The sequence below is a fragment of the Sander lucioperca genome, chromosome 6, assembly GCF_008315115.2.
Source record: "Sander lucioperca isolate FBNREF2018 chromosome 6, SLUC_FBN_1.2, whole genome shotgun sequence".
Taxonomy (NCBI): Eukaryota; Metazoa; Chordata; class Actinopteri; order Perciformes; family Percidae; genus Sander; species Sander lucioperca.
Genome location: NC_050178.1, coordinates 35,980,625 through 36,000,628, shown reverse-complemented (window position 1 = coordinate 36,000,628; position 20,004 = coordinate 35,980,625). Strand labels below are relative to the sequence as shown.

The 20,004-nt window shown below is 39.2% G+C and overlaps 3 protein-coding genes across 5 annotated transcripts; all 3 read left to right on the top strand.

Annotated features, from left to right (window-relative positions):
- The first annotated feature begins 1,057 nt into the window (after positions 1-1,057).
- gnrh2 (gonadotropin-releasing hormone 2) lies at positions 1,058-3,708 on the top strand. The gene is made up of 4 exons (XM_031320786.2): positions 1,058-1,169; positions 1,894-2,039; positions 2,163-2,246; positions 3,460-3,708. The coding sequence occupies exons 2-4, from the start codon at positions 1,905-1,907 to the stop codon at positions 3,496-3,498; spliced, it is 258 nt and encodes an 85-aa protein (XP_031176646.1). The 5' UTR covers positions 1,058-1,169; positions 1,894-1,904; the 3' UTR covers positions 3,499-3,708.
- Positions 3,709-4,256: 548 nt separating this feature from the next.
- Positions 4,257-11,303, top strand: zmat1 (zinc finger matrin-type 1). Of its 3 annotated transcripts, none has more exons than XM_031277614.2 (8): positions 4,257-4,395; positions 6,805-6,911; positions 7,017-7,100; positions 7,419-7,554; positions 7,701-7,994; positions 9,079-9,169; positions 9,377-10,419; positions 10,817-11,303. In XM_031277614.2, exons 1-7 carry the CDS (start codon positions 4,257-4,259, stop codon positions 10,356-10,358), a joined length of 1,833 nt encoding a protein of 610 aa, XP_031133474.1. In that variant the 3' UTR covers positions 10,359-10,419; positions 10,817-11,303. The 3 variants fall into 3 exon arrangements, with proteins under 3 accessions (XP_031133474.1, XP_035858199.1, XP_035858200.1); XM_036002306.1 differs by having other exon boundaries at positions 9,377-10,422; positions 10,815-11,303; XM_036002307.1 differs by lacking the exons at positions 4,257-4,395; positions 10,817-11,303 and adding an exon at positions 4,431-4,923 and having other exon boundaries at positions 9,377-10,358.
- Positions 11,304-14,864: 3,561 nt separating this feature from the next.
- cd8b (cd8 beta) lies at positions 14,865-19,529 on the top strand. The gene is made up of 7 exons (XM_031277604.2): positions 14,865-15,094; positions 16,380-16,730; positions 17,648-17,734; positions 18,049-18,135; positions 18,280-18,313; positions 18,442-18,492; positions 18,644-19,529. Exons 1-6 carry the CDS (start codon positions 15,040-15,042, stop codon positions 18,449-18,451), a joined length of 624 nt encoding a protein of 207 aa, XP_031133464.1. The 5' UTR covers positions 14,865-15,039; the 3' UTR covers positions 18,452-18,492; positions 18,644-19,529.
- The last annotated feature ends 475 nt before the right edge of the window (positions 19,530-20,004 follow it).

Below are 20,004 nucleotides of genomic sequence, written 5' to 3'. Positions count from 1 at the left end.
CCATGTGCTACACTATTAACAAGAAAAAGAAATTGCAGATAACAACATGGCCACCTATCAGTATATGTAACATTTGTAAAGGTTCATTCACAGGCTTCTGAAGGTAATTGCTCTTGCTTCACATTGACAGGTGGTCATGTCTCATCAGTGACTCATCTTGGAGTCATCTCGCTTCAACCAATCAGTGGCACCAAACAGTCCTGTGTCACAACGCTCAAGCTGGCAGTTAAACTGAGTCAACAGCAACATGTCACACTGTCAGTCACTTCCTGAGTAAGAACTGGCTCTGCATCTAAAATACATTTCCTCATCAGTGGCCTGGACAGGAATCCACTATGTTTGTTCCCGTGTCATCAGATGCCCCTGTTTCCCCTCACGGAAGGGTCAACAGGGTTGAAGGGAGGATGTGGTCGGTCACTGTGGTCAAAACAGGTGCAAAAAAGAGGAAATTGGATCTATTGAGTTTTACATTCTGACAAGCACCTACTGTAGTTTGATCTGAGCGATACGGTGAAATACTATCAGACAGACATAAATGTCGCCAGGGCCCAGACTATAGAAGCCAGAAACTAGGCTATTAAACCCCAGCACACATTTTCATGAGTTATCTGTAAGTGGCCCTCTACTTTTCCTCTATAGATTTAATACATTAAATAGCACTTCAGAGACATTTTCCATATTTTAGTTTCTTAAGTCTGTGCTTTAATGTACCTGAGAAATTATGAATGGTCCCATCATTATGTCATTATTCTTCTAATTGAATGACTTAAATCTGTTATTCAGCCAGAGTGAGAGTATTTGAACGTGGATTAGGGGGATGTATGTGAGCAGATGAGCATCCCAGGGCTGTCAGTGCTGTTTGCAGGTCATAATTTGGATTGAGCATGTCTTCTGGACCTCTTGTCCCCAGGGACCGTTCATTTCACCACTGGGAACAGAGGGACCAAAGGGGTCAGTGATGGGCGGGGCAATTAGGGAATGATAATGGAAATGTGAGTTGGGAGGGGTACATATATTGAGGAGGAGGATGAGTTTGAAGACAATCTCTACAGTAATACACTTGTAAAACTGTGAGATACCTTTAGCAACTGACCAACTGAAGGGCAAGCAGAGTGAGCTTCTGGCAGGACGTCAACGGACACCTGTAGTGATAAAGTTGTGAGACTAAGGTAAGGACGCTTACTTACACTTCTACATAGTTTTACTGTACTCTGTCTGAAGTAGGCATTGGAAATATTAGTATAAATATTACAATGAATGTTGTTGGAGACCTGAAGATTTGATATTTTAATAATTGATATTTTAGTTCAGCAGTTTAACATTTGTCTTAAGAACTCCATGTATCTATAATTATCACAGCATAGCATTGGGGAAAACTGTCTATTTAAAAGGCAATAAATGATTAAAGTCTCTGAAATGATAGCCCATGTAACACTGTTGTTCTAAATGTAATAACGTGTTTAGCTGATTTGTGGCAAGCAAGCATTTTACATTTTTACTTGTCAAATGAGAGAAAAATGGAGACTTTTTTTTTTTTTTCGCAAACTTGCAGGAAAATATTTCAGTCTAAATGTTAAAACTCATAGCATTATTGTATTTTAGCCCAAGTGTCTTGATATTATTGCATAATAATTAGAGCTTTTTGGTGACAGACACCTCTACTCTATTTACAGTATGGTCTAGTCTGTTGAGTTTTTATTGCAGGAAAAGCAGGATGCCTTTTCAGTTAAATTTTTCTGCTACACAAAAACTATATTCCAAATTTGAATGATGGAAAATATAATATGGTATTTAAACGCTTTGCAATTTGATTTTTCTAAGTTAAATACCAAAGGATCAAAGATAATAGCCTCTTATAGTCAGAGCCAATCGAGTGTCCATCTTTGCCTTCAGGTGAGAATACCATGTGTGTGTCTCGACTGGTTTTGCTGCTTGGGCTGCTGCTATGTGTGGGGGCTCAGCTGTCCAATGCCCAGCACTGGTCCCATGGTTGGTACCCTGGAGGCAAGAGAGAGCTGGACTCTTTCGGCACGTCAGAGGTCAGGATCAGTGTTTGTGTGCCAGTTTTCTCATTCAGTGAACATTTCCCGTTAAGACTGAAGCTATTCTTTACCTCTTTACTATTCTCTCATATTCTGGATCTCACTCTCTCTGTTTCTTAGATTTCAGAGGAGATTAAGCTGTGTGAGGCAGGAGAATGCAGCTACTTGAGACCCCAGAGGAGGAGTATTCTGAGAAACATTATTGTAAGTGAACTAATGGTACCCTATCCAGTGCTGCATGGATGCAGGTTGTATAAATAAAAGTAATTTGAGCTGCCTAATGTCCTACTGTAATCAAAGGGGTGTGTTAACCAGTTGTGGTAAAGAGGTAATTAGCTGATCAATAGCTAATGTGTTATTCACCAAACTAGTGCAGTGCCCGTTGAAAATGTCCCTTTTTGGAACGGGCCGATTGCTTGGCCTGTGGTATTGCTGCTTGTAGAATTCATCAATTGTACCCCAAAATTACTTACAGAAGGACCCCAAACCACTTAATTATGCAACTCCCCTGTATACCCTACTACTAACTTACTGATTTACCTGACAGAGAACGTTGCAGATTCAGAATGTAATCACAAAATATCACAATGAAAATGTGGAGTAACCAGACATTAGCCTCATGGACTCATGGCAGTGCGCTACCCACCCAGCCCATTATGAGAGCTAATCAGCACATATCTGCATTCATTAACCACCAGAACCGGACTGTGTGTGTGTGTGTGTGTGGCACACTATGTGCACAGAGAGAGAGAGAGAGAGAGAGAGAGAGAGAGAGAGAGAGAGAGAGAGAGAGAGAGAGAGAGAGAGAGAGAGACACGGTGTCTCCTGTCGTATGATCGTTAACAAACTTTAATTTCAGCAGATCTGAGGTGTATTTCACATTTTAGCTGCCAAAGCTCCGCTGCTTTCTTACTCAGTGTGCAGTGTGAGAGAGGGAGTGGCCAGGAGCTAGAGCGGCAAAAGCCAATGTGTGCTTCTTTTACCGATCTATATTTAACAATATATTTTGCATTTCTAATCCAAACAACGTCAAACTTGACACCGCACTTACTCATGCCCGTAGCAAGACACGTGTCAAGTTTGAAATCCATCGGACTAACGGTTCGAGAGATATGAGCATAACACACACACAGGCGGACAGGCGGACAGACAAACAGACAGACAGACAGACGTTCCTGCAATTTATAGATATAAAATCCATGTCAATATAATTTCTTTGATCGATACATGATCAATTTTTTTCATATGCAAATTTGGAACAAGATAATATAATCAGATCATCTACTCTACAGTACAGTGAATCTTGATCTGTTTTGTCTTTACAAGAATGTGTCTTCACACAAACGCATACAAAGTTGTACTATAGCTATTTATTAAGTGTATAGTGTATCTGACTTTCATGTATCACTCTTCACAGTTGGATGCTTTAGCCAGAGAGCTCCAGAAGAGAAAGTGACAGCTTTCCACTCTACACTGCTTTTCTACCTGGTGACCTTCTTCTTCAGTGTCCTTTTCTTGACGTGAAACAGCTTTATGTTGATCATCTGACCTCTTCTATTTGTTATGTTTCTCAGTAAAGTTGTTTTCCACCATACATTGATTTCCCCTGTGGCAAACAAATGTTGACATTGTAATGTCCCAAAATAAAGTATTTATTTTGATATGAATTTTTTTCATTTTTTGTGTCCAAGATTATCTATATGTGTACGGTAAAAAAAAAAAAAAAAAGTAGGAACCTTAGATGTTAAAAAAAATCATGAATTTCATTTAGATATTTAGGATCCTGGTATTGTGAATGCTGGCTCAGTGTCTTGGTTTACCAGTACACTTTAATAGAACAAAAAAAACTCAATTGAAAGAAAAGGGATTTTTTTTTTATTATAGTTTTAATTTTAAACGTATTTTTTTATCAAATAGGCTATATTTTGATAATTTTTCAATTCGTTTTTTTCATGGGGATACCATAGGCTACATTAAATAAAACAAAATTTAAATACATATATTAGCCCAGTGGTTTTATAGGCTGTGTCTCGCAAATTATCATTTTGTATGACATTTAAATTATACTTTTCTAAGGATTATCCCAGTGACTGTAAAAAGAAGATTATCCATAGATTTATAATACATCCATGCAGGCAGGATTTTCCTTCACAGCAAACAGAGCCAACACCAACGTGACGTCACGGCGCAAGAACCAAACTGCTAGGGCAAAACATGGACGGCAAAAGTGTCTGTACTCCGCTGCTTGCGGAGTCAGAAGCTCAAAATAACACTACTAGTACCCCTAACGCGGCTTCTGTCACAGATGCTGACAAAGTAATAAACACTAAAATAGATAGTACCCAGGTTAAAGGTGAGTTTTGTCTAGAACGTGAAAATGCAGCTGTGTAGTGTCCTCTAATGCCGAGCCAACGTTAGCTTTTTAGCTAACTGGCTAGCCAGCTCGACAATCGAGTGAGCTGATTTAGCTTCTTAGCTAAATGCGCTAATGTCAACTATATAACGTTAGCTGTAACCTTAGGAGTTTGGCTCACTGTTTTAAACCGGTTCGTGCGTACATGACTCGTAAAAGCTATCGCCCACGAAATCCTTAGACCACCCTAATAGTGAAACCATACAAGTCAAGAGGTTGCTCGTCTTCCGAGGTCCGGGAATAGTTGGCCAGTTGCTAGCTAATTGTTTTGCGAACTAGTGTCTGCAAACTCAGCCCCAACCCAAGCAAACTTTTGGTTTAAATTAACGCCAGTCTCACATACCAGTGGTTAAGGTTAGCTAGCTGGTTGGGCAGCTAGCATGTTTTGGTACCGGAGGCCACCCAATAACTAGCTTTACCATTGGGTATGGGTGACATTCAATTGGATCATCTCTCTGGCAACAGCTGGTAACTTAACTTGAATTAGTCAAAGCAATGGACTGCAATACACAAGCTATTGGCAAAATGTACAGTCTAAAATGTAGTTGTGTAAAAATATATAATATTCTCAGGTTGGTGGTGAGTTTGAAGGATCTCAGACTGACGTTAAAATGGCCATCTGCCCCGCACTTGGTGGTCTCGCTTACCAGTAGAATACTAAAACTCTCAAAATAAGGGTGTGAATAGAAAAAATCTCCTATTCAAACATGTTACGTTGAGATACAGTACCCACAATCTCTGTTCTCTTGATAACTGCTACTGTGATTATCATTTTTGGTAAGTACAGTATTTGAAATGTATCCACAGACATATCAAAGTGTGCATTATTGTCCTCATGGCAGTGCTTAGTTTATTTGAGCTAGATATATTTTACATAGATAGGCTACAGAGGGAAATGCTGTATTTTAGTGCATAATTGTTGTACTGCATTACATTGGAGAAAGTTACAGTTCTGCCATCACACTAGTATTGGGACTCAAGATATTTTGAAAGTATTCCATAGCTCTTTATTCCAGTGTCTTATTTTTCATAACCTCAGTTTCACACTAGATAGGGCTGCAATGGTCATTTTCAGTGTTGATTAATATAACCATAGTTTTTGATAATTGGTCAGTGATTTATTCAGTGAAAATTTATATCAGAAACAAATATGTAATGTACAATTATATTGTGTATATAAAACAAAAGCGAGCACATCTTGCATTTGAGACATTAAAAAATATTTTTTTTACTGAATAAATTAATGTAAGGTAATTGGTTTAAAATCAGTATTTTTTTATGACTATTTGAGTAATCGACTGATTATTTCAGCTCTATTTACAAATTTTCAGTCACCACCAGTCATGTCCTATGATTAGCTCAATACAGCATATCATGTGGAACCATACAAATTATGAAGATGTATTAATGATTGGCAGCAAGCATGTAAACAAATTGAGTTTCACAGTAACAGCTCAGTTCCTATGTATTGATTTAATTTTAATATAATATCTAAACATGAAAATTCACAAACAGCACAGTTTTGGAAAGATAGCCAGACTTGAGCTATTATAAATAATACTCATCCATAGTGTTGTTGCAAGATTTAGTTTCAAGTGAAAATTAGCAGAGCACGATATACTTTTGATATACTATTGATGCGATCATGGCAAAGCGGCTGACCTCTTCCTGCATGAAAAAAAAAAAGTGCAATGAAAAATGAATATTTATCAGACATTGACTAAGTATAATTAATTCACTCAAGCATTAAACCACGATTTTCTCGCATGTTAGCAATATGCTACAAGTGTGGTTTTGTTGTATCGTACTGTAGGAGAAGTGTTGAGTTGGAATAATAGTAGCAATTCTTATGGCAATTTAGGAATTTTAATGATGTAAGGAACTAGTTTACTGCTGTCCCAAATAATCCTTTTGATAAATATATGTATATATAATGTTATACAATGGATAACATCTTGCTTTAAATATGGTCTAAGGGGATGGGTGCATCTCTTTCTTGCTGTTGTCATGTGCAGAATTCCTGATTTTGAATGTTGAATGAGACCTTTCTCACATTCAGACAATGACAATTGTAGGAATTAGCATTTAATTCTGCAGCTTTTAATTTTTCAAAAAGTAATTTGTCTTCATATTTATCAAAATAAATAAATAAACAAGAGCACCAGTCTGATTTTTAAGTAGTTTAACTATATGTTATCTAATATAGGTTTGCATTATATAGAACTGTGTAAGTGAACAATGAATGAATGAGTAACTGTAATATAATATGTTGATTGTTCATCATGCTCAAATAATCTTCCATTTTATTCTGGCTCAGTTGTAACGCTGATAGTATATTCTGCCACACAGGAGACACGAGTGAAGAGGAGCTACTAAAGGCTCTCCTCACCGACGACTACTGCCATGTGTGTGAGGCTGTGCTGCTCTTTGAATCTCAGCGGCTGTCCCACTATGAGGTGTGTGCTACTTTCCAGGCGTTAGTCATGGAACTGCGGTTCAGTTTTATTGCCCTCACAAGGTCGGAGCCTTTGTAATAATGTCTCCCGTATCCCCGACTGCAGGGAAAAAAACACGCTCAGAGACTCAAGGTGTACCTGCAGGCCAAGAGAGGTGAAAAGATGAACAAAGAGTCCACAGCACCCCAGGTTAGCACTCATTTAGACATTTTACACTTCACGTGTAGGTGCAATCTTTAATCTGTAACATTAAACAATGTTAGAAGAATCAACATAAACCATAATGCTGCAAGCATTTCATGGTAAGCATTTTAATAAGAGCTGTAACTTTAGTGATATCCTTCGTTATAAATTATGATCACATAAGAGAGAGGTGCACAGAGAAGATCTAAGGGATCTTCTAAGACATCGCTATTGTTCTCTATTCATTGTTTTGTTTTCAGTTTACATACTTTGTCAGCAAGCATATATCTGTCTCTTGACAAGTCTTGTGGCTGTTTTTTGCAGCGGACCATGACTACTAATAAGAACCATTTCTGTGAGCTGTGTAACATGGTGTTTAGTTCCCACGTGGTGGCAAGATCACACTATGAAGGCAAAGTCCATGCAAAAAATCTGCGTAAACAAGGCATTCAGCCCCCAGGCAAGTGTGGGTTGTGTGATGGAAAAATACTGTAGTGATCTGAATTTTAATATTTACGTGTCAAAAGTAAATTCTGTTGACAGTATGATTTAACTCTCTGCTCCAGTTAGCTCAAATTAACGATTTTTGATGATTTCTCGTTGCAGTTATAGACAGGTACACGGAGGTGCGTACTTTACCAAGTCTGACTCGGGATCCTGATGATGCTGACCAGAAATCAGCCCCAAAAGGTAGCATGGAGCATCTTCTGGACCCAACAGCCACCACAACTACCCCCAGCACAGACGTTGATCTGAAGGACCGTAACAAGTACTGTGCCCTGTGCGCTGCTTCCTTCAACAATCCCCAAATGGCTTTGCAGCACTACAATGGACGCAAACACCAGAGGAATCAGGCTAGACAGGAGCTGCTCAAAGAGCTCGGAGACGATGTCCAACAAGGTAACACGCTCCTGGCTATCCGCAAAGCAGTAATAATACAAAGGGCATCAGACCCCAGGAGTCCGGCGCAGTGCGCACTCCACATAAAACACCACATTACATCACTTCCAACAAGCTACACAGAGAACAGTGAGGGCAAAACAACATCATGCAACTGTTTTACCCGAATATTCTCTGGTCCAGCTCAGCTAAAAACACAACACAGAATCAGTCAGCACATTAGCGTGTTGTTCGTTACAGAGCCTGTTTGTAACCGTTAGGTTAGTACAGTTAGGCTACCGACAACGTTATCTTCGTGTCAGAAGAATACGTACAGATGCATCGTTGCATTTTAAGTGTTGCATACGGTAACTTAGCCTGGATGTATCGTGAGCTAAACCGGGTATCCCTGTCACTGTGTCACGTGCCAAAGCATTAAGAGTTTGTTGTAACAACCAACATAATAATAACTTAGATTAATATAGCGCATTTTATGAAACCCACGGACGCTTTACACAAGTACAGGGGGACAAGGGAAAAGAAAATAGTAGGCCAACACAAACACGGACTAAAAGGACTAAAACGTCCACGCTAAATGGAAGAGGGACGTAATTTAATGTCGGCTACTGAGGTACAACCTCATCGCGCAATCTAATGTTATTTTAAGAATGAAATAGACATATTACATACCTGAGGACCAATTCAGGGTCAGTTTTGAATAATTTACAATCCCGCAATTGTCTCCATCTGTTAAAAAGTCAAACCGAGTGTGACTCGGATTTCGCCCGTCGTCTTTTACTTTCCGTTAGCTTTTAGTTGTTCTTCGTTTAATTTCTTTCTCTTTGTGATGGCTCTGCCCCACTATCAGCCATAACTAAAGCAGATAACTTCTAAAGTACAATTAGAATACAATTAGACCTATATAAAGAAATCTCCTGCTACCCTTTACCTGGCTGGATACACTAACACAGGCTTTTCCGGTGTTATGCCGAAATCTGTGACCCATCAGAATGTGTGATCTGCAGCGCCGTCTACCTGCCGTAAATAATAAAATTTGATCATTGATGCTGTCTTACCTCCTTTCCCACGTCTACGTTGTTTACAGCCAACTCCCTGATGTGTCAGATGTGTAGCGTGCAATTTAATTCTGTGCAGATGTACCAGGCCCACATGCAGGGAAACAAACACCAGATTAGGTAAGAGCAAGAATTTCCTGACAAACACTTCATGTTGAGTGTCATTGTGTCATCATTTATACTGCACTTAAAATGTAATCACTGCTATACTGTACTTCAACTAGTTTTTCTAGATCTTTGGCAAAATGAAAGCTCTATTAAGTGACTTCTTTGATACTTAGACCAACTGAATAGCAACCTACTTCCTGTTTACATGTTCTTGACCAGGGAGAAGAAGGTTGTTGACCTGTGCAAATCCCAACAAAAAGACTACAACACGTTTGCAGATGAACTGGCAGATTACATTCAGGTTCAGAAGGTGCGTGGAATCATCCCCAAGGCCAGTCAAGTCCTCCCTCTGGCTGACACTCAAAAAGAGGATGAGGAAGAAGAAGAAGAGGAGGAAGCATTAAACAAGGGGGATATCATACAACTGAACAAACCTATGCCCAACCTCCCTCCCACCTCTAACCCTTCTCATCACCCCCGCCCCGGTTGTTACTATCCAGTTGAAGGGTGGCGTCCTCCATATGAGGGCCCTGCCTGGCCGTCCCGTGGCTGGGATTACAACTGCCCTCCTCCAGTCCTCCCAGGCTCAGACTCTCCACTGTTCACTAGTCGGCCCACAAAGAGAAGGAGGCACAGGAAGCAGTCAAGCTCCTCCTCGTATACTACTTCATCATCTTACTCCTCCTCCTATAGCAGCAGCACAAGTGACAGTGACGACAGTGAATACAGACGCAGAGGAAAGAGACGGATTAGAAGATCCAGGAGGGAAAGAGACAGGAGGGCAAGACATGAGGACTCAGACAAGGAGGAGAAGAGGAGGAAGCGACGGAGGAGGGAAAGAGATAATGACTCAGAGGAGAGGAGAAGAGAGGAATCTGGAGAGTCAGAGCAAGAGAGGAGGAGAAAAAAGCAAAAAAATCACGGCGAGCGGAGAAGGCGAGAAAAGAAATCCCGGGAGGAGGACTCTGAGGCGGAAGGAGGGGAAAGGGTGATGGACAATTCAATGCCAAAAGACACGATGGGCAATAGAAAAGAGACTGACGTGCGTATTCAGGCTGAAATGAATGTTGAGCATGGGGAAGATGGACAGGACAAGCCAGCCAAACCTAAATACAGGAAAGAGAAGAAGAAAACAAAGGAGAAAGTAGACACTAGGACAGAGGAGGAGAAGCTGTGGGATGACTCCATTCTGGGCTGTTAAACTCAAAAGGCCCTGTTAAACTTTGTCTGTTGAACTGCTGACATTTAGGCAAAACATGAAGTTATCATGTAGCCTGGGTAAACCCTGACGAACTTCCGGCAAATTTGAGATTTGCTCTGCAAGTCAGTCTGGCCAAGAGCCCATTCAAACCCATTTCCAATGTCCCCAAAATCGAGGCACCAATCACAGCCGCTGAGGCGGGCTTTACACCAATCACAACCGTTGAGGCGGGCTTTACGCGACGACGATAGCGCAGCGACGGCGAGCAGCTTTTTGTTTACATTCAACATGACGGCTACCGAAGCGCAGCGTCACCCGGATCATTGGTCTGATTGGTTGGACTATCCAATGCGCCCTCGAGGCATTTGAGCGGCGTCCGTTGGTGACGCCCCTTTGGAAATGAACTGTCAATGAACCTTTCCCAGACCCACTCTCAGTTCTGGTGTCAACCAGGCTAGTTATCATGAGCATGACGTTGAAAAACTCATAAACTGTCTATGTTAAAATAATCTTTATAGCAGTTAACAAATTAGTTTTTACTATCTGCCCTGACAGCCCCATAGTGTTGTTCTCCATAGATGTGCTAGCTGGCTAGCCATGTTTAGTCAACTTGTATTTGTAAGGAATGAATGAATTGCATTTGGAGGGGTTTCTTACACACATCCACAACTATAATAGCTTTATTTTTCACTATGACACTTATTAATATCTTAGATTGAATTCATTTGCACATCTTTATTAACTGTTGGCTATATTATGTCTTATTTTTTTGCCTATCCTTTGGATTATCAAGAAGTCCTCTTGACCTCTTAATACATCAATATGTTGCTGTATTTTTGCTTCTGGCAAGGACTTGATAGATTGTGATCCCTTTAGCAGCCTGTGGTTGGCACTGTTGAGCTTCATTCAGAGCATCAGTAAAGCAAATAAAAGCCTATAGATGTTTGAAGCTTAGTCATTTCTTTTTTTAAGCTGTGTGCTTTCACTCAGAGGCACACGCTGAAAGAAGCCTATCAGAGTGCATCTCTGATAGCCTAGACAGGTTTAATATGTATGTTGTAAATAATGGAATGATACAATTATAATAAGTTGTCTGTTGCACATCAAAACTATTTTTGAAAAAATGAGAGTTGACATTGCCCTAGTCTAGAGTGCATTGTCTGCATGTGCATGTGTTATGGATGTATTTGCACATCCAAGCAGCTCACAAAGTATTTGGGGTCAGACAGGTGCAAAGGTTCAAATGAGGACAGCTCTTTACAAACTTCAAAATTTATGTTCAGATGCAGTCTGTGAAGAATTGAACAAAGGCAGTCTACGGTATTTAAATGTGACTGAAAAAAAGAGGCAAAGTAAAGTTGTTGCAATTAATTCCAATTTCCAACTGTCCTCTTGACTCATAAGGAGTCAAGAGGACATATTTCTAAATAGGTCCTGAAGAGACTAAAATAGTCTAACAGTCTAAATGCCTAGGCTGGACCAGCCGCTGTTTGATCTTATTGGCACAGCATTCTTATGCTTGCTGTTTTTTGGGCCACGTTGCAAAACTTTATCAGTAAGTGCTACGCAAGTTTCTATCTAAGGCAGCTTCATGAATTGACAGAGGGCTTGTTTGGCTATGTTAAAAACTAGATTTCCAGAAGATTCAGGTTTTAGGTTAGCTTGCACTATGGACTCTGATAACAGACTAAAAACCTGCTCAAACAGGCCTGCAGATTAAATATCTTATAAAAAAATAAACATTACTTGTTTAAGACGTGTTACAGTACATGGACTAACTTTAAAGTCTGGCATTTGTGCGGTTTATTGCTGTATGTCAAATATTTGTTTGCATTAGGATCCTGAGAGCACAATGGTGCGCAATATGTGGCTCTTTGGAACAGGAGAACACAAGATTCAAGCCAAAATAGTGTTATACATCAAAAACATGAACGCAGCTCGTAGTGAGTTTTAAAGTTAAGTCGTTGTTGAAAAAACTTAGATGTCAGCTTGGATACTGTTCAAGGTACCGGTGTTGATAGCAAAAGAAATGTGAATGAGAGAAACCTTCTGAAGGGAGGTCTCGACTTTAAATAGTATTTGTTTAAAGCATTGCTACCAATGACAATCAAACAAACTCCTAAATCTGTGACACTTACAATAATATGGACATGAAGTGTCTTATCTGAAAATACTAAACTTTAAAAAAAAAAAAATGAGCTGATGAGAGGGGCAGGGAAATGAAATAAGAGGCAAACTTCTCTGCAGGCTGCTTTTGACTCTGCTCCGAGTCAAAAGTCAGACCAACAAAGGCTTGATAGCTCAGCGATGTGTAACGAGCAGCTCTGAAGCCCCCTGAGATCTCCTGTTTTCAAAGAATCCTGTGGTCTCGTTCCCTGTCTCACTCGAGTCTCCGACCCCCGTAGAGCTATAGGGTACCCACATCCTCTTACTTTAAGACCCCCACCAGACCGTTCTACACCCTAACCTTTCATGCACACACAAAACAATCCTGAGACAAAAAAATCCACAGAAAACACTCTTAAGTGCAAATTAGGTTTGCAATAAAACGCAACTTTATTGTCTAGCCAAGGCCAGAAAATCCTCTTTATTAAGGAAGTTCTGAGGATAATCAGACATTTGGACATTCAGTCCTCATTTTAAGGGCAGAATGGCAAAATAAATAGAAATGCCAATAAATGTGACGTATTACTTTTAATGTGGAGCAAAGATCATAAAATTAGGTTTTTAAGTAAGATATCAACTGCAACAAAATCTTCAGTGCCTCCTCGACACTTTCTAATGCAGTGTACCTCCGTAAGTCATTGCTGTTCATAAATCGCAATATCGTTCACATATGGTTCAGGGTTGATGAAAAGACAGTGTCAGCCTCAGTCTTTGGAATATCCACATACAAATTTTATTGCTAAAACTACTACTTTATTAATCGATTTTTCAGTTGTTAGAAAATTCATCGACAAATTTGGATAATCGGTTTATTTTCACTTTTGCAAAATGCCATTATTGCTGCTTTTCTTTGTTTCATGTCATTATAAATGAAGTGCCTTTGGGTATTAGACTGATATTTGGCAACAATTTGAAGACGTCACCTTAGGCTCTTGGAGATTGCGATGGTCATTTTTCACTGATTTCTGACATGGTTAATCGATTATTAGACACATTACTCAATGCTGAAAATAATTTGTAGTTGCAGCCCTAACAGACTCATTTCAAAGGCAGGTGTTTCTAAAAGTCTTTTTTTCATCTGTAAGTGGCGAATGAAATTGAACTGGCACGCATGCATACTGTACACATCGATCTGTCACCCCTGCGTTATCATTAAGGACAGAATGAAGAGAGTTTGCTACTTTTTACAGTTGGAGTCTATAATGGATTTGTGCAGATATTACCTTCTACGTCATTAGGAAATTTAGGAAGTACATGTCTTCGTTTGATATTTTTAAGCATGTATAGACTTAACACAAAAAAATAAATGAGTTTGGGACATTCATTGTCAACTGGAGAAATTCAGAGGACAGGTTCTTTATAATTCAAATTGAACTGAAAGATGCCATACTAAATATTAAACATATTCAGTTTGTTAAACTAATTGAGAAATAGCTTTAGTCTATTGGAATAATTGACAATGAAGGATTTGACTATTGAACTTTTTTATTACATTTTTTCCTTAATGAATTGAAACAAATGTAGCTTTTAACAGAAGGTAAGCGATAATATTAATGTATGTGATTTGTTTTGACAAAATGCTTTGCGTCAGTTTGTCACGCAGAAATCTAACAGGGTTTTGTTGTAGTGCTTTCTTAATTGTGTCTTGATACACTTTATACCCCATACTTTATGCAAAGTTAAATAAGTGATAAGAAAGAACTGAAAAGCTGTATACACACACACACACACACACACACACACACACACACACACACACACACACACCAGTGAATATCTAACAATAATCTACAGAATTGTGGATTAGGGTTTGTTTCACTGATCCTTCGTTCCCAGTACCTGAAGTTTAGGCTCTGTACATTGGTGTACCCTCGCCGTGCTCCGCAGTGAAGCTGCATATGTAGAACTCTGCTGAGCTCTAGGTCATGCACCTGGGCAGAGACCACAGCACTGCAAAAGTCTGCTCTGAGAATAAACAACTTTTTTATTGCTTGATATGTGTTATCATAGCTCTGATAAAACTTCACCACAATTTCAGCTGTTTGTCATGATCACTGTATGTTGAACTGCATCTTTCTTTTTTAACAACCCGCATCTCTGAGGGCTAAACACAATTGTTATTTGTTGGGTATATATGTACTTTTTAAGTAAGTCAAGAATGTCAAGACAGATGATTAGCATTGCTTTGTCTGTTAGGTTTTATGCACATTTCAATTTCAAGTTTGTGTGTGTGTGTGTGTGTGTGTGTGTGTGTGTGTGTGTGTGTGTGTGTGTGTGTGTGTGTGAGTGAGAGTTCCTTGGCTGGTGTATGGCCCTGTCTGATAGGCCCTGTGTGTGTGTGTGTGTGTGTGTGTGTGTGTCACACTGGGGAGTTACCTTGACAACTCAGGGCCCTGTCAGCTCAGTTCCTCCCATCGTCTCTGACAGATAGATAGCAGGAAAAGAAAGTATCAGCACCGTCCCTCAGCTATTAGTCAAGCTACACAGCTGGTACACACGCTTGAGACCGGACAAAATGATTCTGCTGCCACTGGCATGGACACTGTTGACAGTATACCTGTCGTCACCAGGTAAGACCACAAAGTTTCTCAGATGTTTCGTAAGCCTCAGGCGTTCTTTGGCGTTCTCAACATCATACCTCAGTCAGGGGCCTGTAGCGAGGGATGTGTTGTTATCCACTCTCAAACTGAAGCTTGTCTTATGTTTAACTTAAATCATGTCTACATTTATTAAATGCAGTCATAACCATATCTTGTGTTGAATGGTGAAATTTGTTTTTAATAGTCCAATAGATGACACGGAAGGTTTAAACAGACTAAGTACAACGCCGTAGCTTTTTTGTTCATTTGTTATAACTGTAACGCTCAAACTGCCAGTTGATATAATTTCATTTATCAGAATTGAACAATTGAACTGGTATAAGTTTTTGATCTTATGCAACATCAATGTAATGTGTACAATCTTGATTAAAGGTTCAGTGATGATAAATGATGAGGGTAACAATACACTACCTGTTTGTGCTCTGCGTTAGGTCTATATAAAATTTTTTATTTACATTTATTTTGTTTTTTTTATATATCAGCTCTATCAAGGCATTGAAATGGATTGTATATTTGTACTGTATAGAGCAACTCGTTGGATAAAGATTAAATCAATTTGGTGTGTTCTTGAACGTCACGCAATTTGTGCATTTCATACATGTTGGGCAGAACAAAATGATCATCCAAAAGACGTAACAGGGAGCCTTTAACCTTTTGAATAATGGAAGCTTTTGAATTTCTGCTTACCTTTAGATATTTCATAAGACTAGTGATTGCAACAGGTATATGCCTACATACCTGACTAAAAACAAATCAAATGCCAAATCAGTCTTCCTATTTAGCAATTTCAAAATGTCACCTTCACAGAGTTTAAAATACGTTTCTTCATAGTTTGGCTTCATTTCCATTCTTGCAACACTTTTGGTGATAGTTGTGTTTCTATGCTGTATTTCTAGTTATGTTTGTTCACTCTGCCTTGCTTGAAGCACAATTACTTGTCTGTGCTTTAACTTTACAATTAGTTTTTATTTTGTTAAGTAGGATAGACTGCACATGCCCTGTTGCCTAAGACTTTTCCTTAAATCTTTCTAAACACCAAATGATGGACAAGTCGGCTTGAGACATCCCAAAGAGTAACCTTTTTGAGAAAATACACAATTCTTGGGAGTTTGGGTGTTTGGCCTTGACTTTGTTCTCGTGTTTTAGAGCCCCGGCTGTTAACGATATATGACCCGAAAGTCGCATACTGGACTTTATGAGTTGTACAAGCATGTGCATGTTGAAATCTCAAACATCCCTCTATTTCCACTCCTAGGTTCGAGCCAGATCCTGCAGCAAGAACCCGTCACCAATCTTTATCCCAAGATCCTCAGTACAGAGGAGATTGGGTGTAACTGGGGTAACATCTCCTTTGACTATGTCTACTGGTTCCGCAGTATTTCCAACCACCGCAAAGTAGAGTTCCTAGGCCAATGTACCATCGTACGTCCTACATATGCGGAGAATGTGGACAAGACACGATTCAAATTCATCTCGAAGAGCATGTCCTTTACGCTACGCATCATCAATGTGACAGAAGAGGACGCAGGGATTTATTCTTGTGTTCTCAAGAGCAGGAAAACAAACGAAGAAATATGGAAGCCTGGGACTCTTCTTCTGCCTGGAGGTTTGTATGCTGAAATCTCAAGCGCTTCATTTACAGTAGTTAAATATGACGTGAAATATCAAGCAGCTGTGAGAGTTTCAGTGCATCTGTCTGAATTCAGGTGGCAGGCGAGGACTAAATATTTTAGAGGCTCAGTGCAATCTATACCAAACCAAAGCATTTAAATCTGGTGCTCTATGACATTGTGACTACAAATAATTATGTGCCGCTATGTACCATGTTGAGTTCATCGAAGGAAGTTTGTCTCACGTCACCCTCTCTTCTTATGTTTTACAGTATAACTTTCCACTACTGTACTATAACTCTATGATGTATTTATCCTTTTTCTCCAGAGTTATTAGTTCTGACCAAAATCTTGGAGCTTCTTATAGTTTGTCTTGCAAACCTCGGTGCGACTGTCTTCTACCACCACATAGACTTAGTGGACACTCTAAAGAACCTCAATAGCACTGTTGTTGCTTTTGTTAAGAGATGTACACATGTAACAGGCATGTATGATAGATATTATAGTTTTCATAGGTGTTACTTTGGATTGTGGTTGAACACTTCTTTTTGACTGGCTGGTGCCGCCTTTCCAGATGATGGATAAAATGAAAATTACATAGTTACAATAGATTTATCATAGCTATTTAGATATGTGTGTAGAGTCTATTAATCAATATGTGAATGTATTTAAGCTGAGCTGTCCACAGCCCTAATAGGACTGTACTGGAGAGTCACATGCAGGCAAACAGCATACATTATGTATATGTTGATGAGATCCTAGTCATAATAGTTTTTTTATGATGGATAAAGATGGGGAAATGGGGACAGGTCAGAAATTACTGGGTTCTCCTTGATTCTCTCTCTTTACACTCTCGCTTCACTGCTGTTTAGTCATCACTTGTCTTTATGGTTGTTTGGTCTTTATCTGACAGTGACCCCTCCAACATTACCTCCTAAGGCAAAACCCACACCACCAGTCAAGTCAGTCTGTCGCTGCTCTGAGAAGAATTCTTCACAGGGTAAGTTATTAAGGATTTTTCATTAAAGGAAAAATAGCACATGTATGCACGTTTGTGGTAGTGCGTAATTAGTATGATGCTCTGCTGCTTACAAATTTGATGTTATATGTGTCTGATATATACAGTAAGCATTTTTGTCTGTGAATATGTAGTGTAAAAGTACAAATCTTGTGCATTGTACCAGATTGCGATGATGTAAATACAACCGGCTGTACTAAAAGAAGAAACTATCTAACGATTGATTATATCACCTGGCGATACAATGCAACAAGTTATAAGTTATTTAAATAAAACCATGTATATGTTTGTTTTAGGCTGTGGCTCCCTGGTTCTGTGGCCGTTGGTTGGACTTATTGCGGCCCTTGCTCTAGCTCTCATCTGCACACTGTACTACTTCAGCCGTGAGTAGTCCTTGGTCGATACAGCACATTATGCTCACAAATGGTTGTCAAAGTTGTTTAACAGCTTTGAAATGTAAGAGTTAAAAAATTTTTTGGTTGTATCTCTGAGTGTTTTCTTTTGTTTGTACACGTTTTTGCTTATAGGGCTCCCCAAAAAATGTCGGCACCACTTTGTGAAGTAGGTAGATTACTACAAATGGTGAAAAGATCAGTTATTTTTTCTGTATAATCAAAAAATAATAATTTCTGGATTCTTTATATTTCGTCCAATACTTCAATCTCTTTCTTTTGTTTTTCTCTATGAAGGAGGCGATAGATGACCCAAACACTGCATCTACAGCTTATATCTGAATCAAAGTATGTACCTAATGTGTGTCATTGTATTTATTTATATGTAAAACATTTACCATACAAAACTGTTTCCAGGTGCGGTGGTTTCCAAGGTTGATGCAGTGTATGAATATTGAAAATCTTTCACATCCACTAACACTTGCCTCTGTGATTGCAGTAGCTGGAGTGCTCCCTAAAGTGATCCCTGAAGATCTCCTCTGCCAACACCAACCTTCTGCTGATGTCAACTTTATTAACAGCGAAATGTGCGCCAGTCAGAGAAGAGTTATGTTTTCAAGAGCAGCAACCATGTTAAGTAGTGTTAGGGAGTGTGGACTAGTAGCTGCAGAGATGCCAGTTCACCTCCTGAGCACTGCTGAGGTGCCCTTGAGCAAGGCACCGAACCCCTAACTCCTAACTGCTCCGGGCGCCTGTCCATGGGCAGCCCCTTCACTCCGACATCAATACATTAAATGCTTGTGTATAGTTCCTGTTTGTACATGTGTGTATATTTCAGTGTGTGTGTAATGTGCATAAACAGTGAAACATTTGAATTTCCCCCAAGGAATTAATAAAGTATGTCTTCTTCTTCTTCATATATTGACTTTTTTTATTTTGTTACATATATTACAAGACAACTCAATAGGTTCACCACGTTTAATTATAATAAGCTCTGCGTTGTAACTTCTGATCTATAATATTTTTTGATTTGTCAGTATGCAGATGACATCATCATTTATCCAGGTGCTTTTTTTCATTTCAGCAGATCTGTGATCTGTAGCTTTGGTTTTTAGATTATTATTATTATTAAATCAAAACCAAACCGGGCAGTACTTTTTCTCAAAGCCCACACCTAATCTGTTTATTTACATACAAAACACATAGACCTCTAACCAGCTACATGGAAATACAGTATATGTTCATTTGCTTTTTGCTCTCTTTTCGGTATTTATTTGTATTTTTGTCATTCATAGTATTGCCAAGCGTTTTGTTTTAAACTGCACTGTAAAGTGGGTTTTCTGTGAGCATAATTCTGTTTAATCAATAAAATTGTATATTTCCAATCAAGTGGTGACTCTTCTTTTTATAGGCGTTAAAAGTTATTGTATTATCCTATAAACAAATTCTCTCTTTTTTTTTTTTACAATGATTCAGTGCCTCATTACATCCAAATAAGTGCCAAAAGGCAGAGTTACCCACAGATTAGTGAAGCTTTGACACCTTGCTCAGGGGCACTTTTGCAACAGCAGGAATGATACAGGTATAACCTCGGGGTCAAACGCTGTGTGTGTCTCCAGTGACAGCTTTGACTTGTGCTCAGATAACTAACAAGTCCTGTTTCAAAATGCTTGCAATATTGCATCGTACATGTAAACAATTTCTGTTCACACGTATGGAAAAGAAGAGAAAGAGGTTTGGAAGTGGGTGTTGTACATCCATTGTCAATATTGTGTTTGGCGGAAGTTGAGTAGGTGAGTGACAGGGTTTGGTTTCTTTCTTCACCTTTGATGTGTAAACTTGCATCACATTCAGTTTCTG

What these genes read in the sequence shown, in the direction of transcription:
- gnrh2 (XM_031320786.2), top strand. Translation starts at nt 1,905, where the DNA reads ATGTGTGTGTCTCGACTGGTTTTGCTGCTTGGGCTGCTGCTATGTGTG. An exon ending in ACTCTTTCGGCACGTCAGAG is followed by an intron (nt 2,040 to 2,162) that starts GTCAGGATCAGT and finishes TCTGTTTCTTAG; the next exon opens with ATTTCAGAGGAGATTAAGCT. An exon ending in GTATTCTGAGAAACATTATT is followed by an intron (nt 2,247 to 3,459) that starts GTAAGTGAACTA and finishes CACTCTTCACAG; the next exon opens with TTGGATGCTTTAGCCAGAGA.
- zmat1 (XM_031277614.2), top strand. Translation starts at nt 4,257, where the DNA reads ATGGACGGCAAAAGTGTCTGTACTCCGCTGCTTGCGGAGTCAGAAGCT. An exon ending in AGCGGCTGTCCCACTATGAG is followed by an intron (nt 6,912 to 7,016) that starts GTGTGTGCTACT and finishes CCCCGACTGCAG; the next exon opens with GGAAAAAAACACGCTCAGAG. An exon ending in GGAAACAAACACCAGATTAG is followed by an intron (nt 9,170 to 9,376) that starts GTAAGAGCAAGA and finishes GTTCTTGACCAG; the next exon opens with GGAGAAGAAGGTTGTTGACC.
- cd8b (XM_031277604.2), top strand. Translation starts at nt 15,040, where the DNA reads ATGATTCTGCTGCCACTGGCATGGACACTGTTGACAGTATACCTGTCG. An exon ending in AGTATACCTGTCGTCACCAG is followed by an intron (nt 15,095 to 16,379) that starts GTAAGACCACAA and finishes TTCCACTCCTAG; the next exon opens with GTTCGAGCCAGATCCTGCAG. An exon ending in TGAGAAGAATTCTTCACAGG is followed by an intron (nt 17,735 to 18,048) that starts GTAAGTTATTAA and finishes TGTTTGTTTTAG; the next exon opens with GCTGTGGCTCCCTGGTTCTG.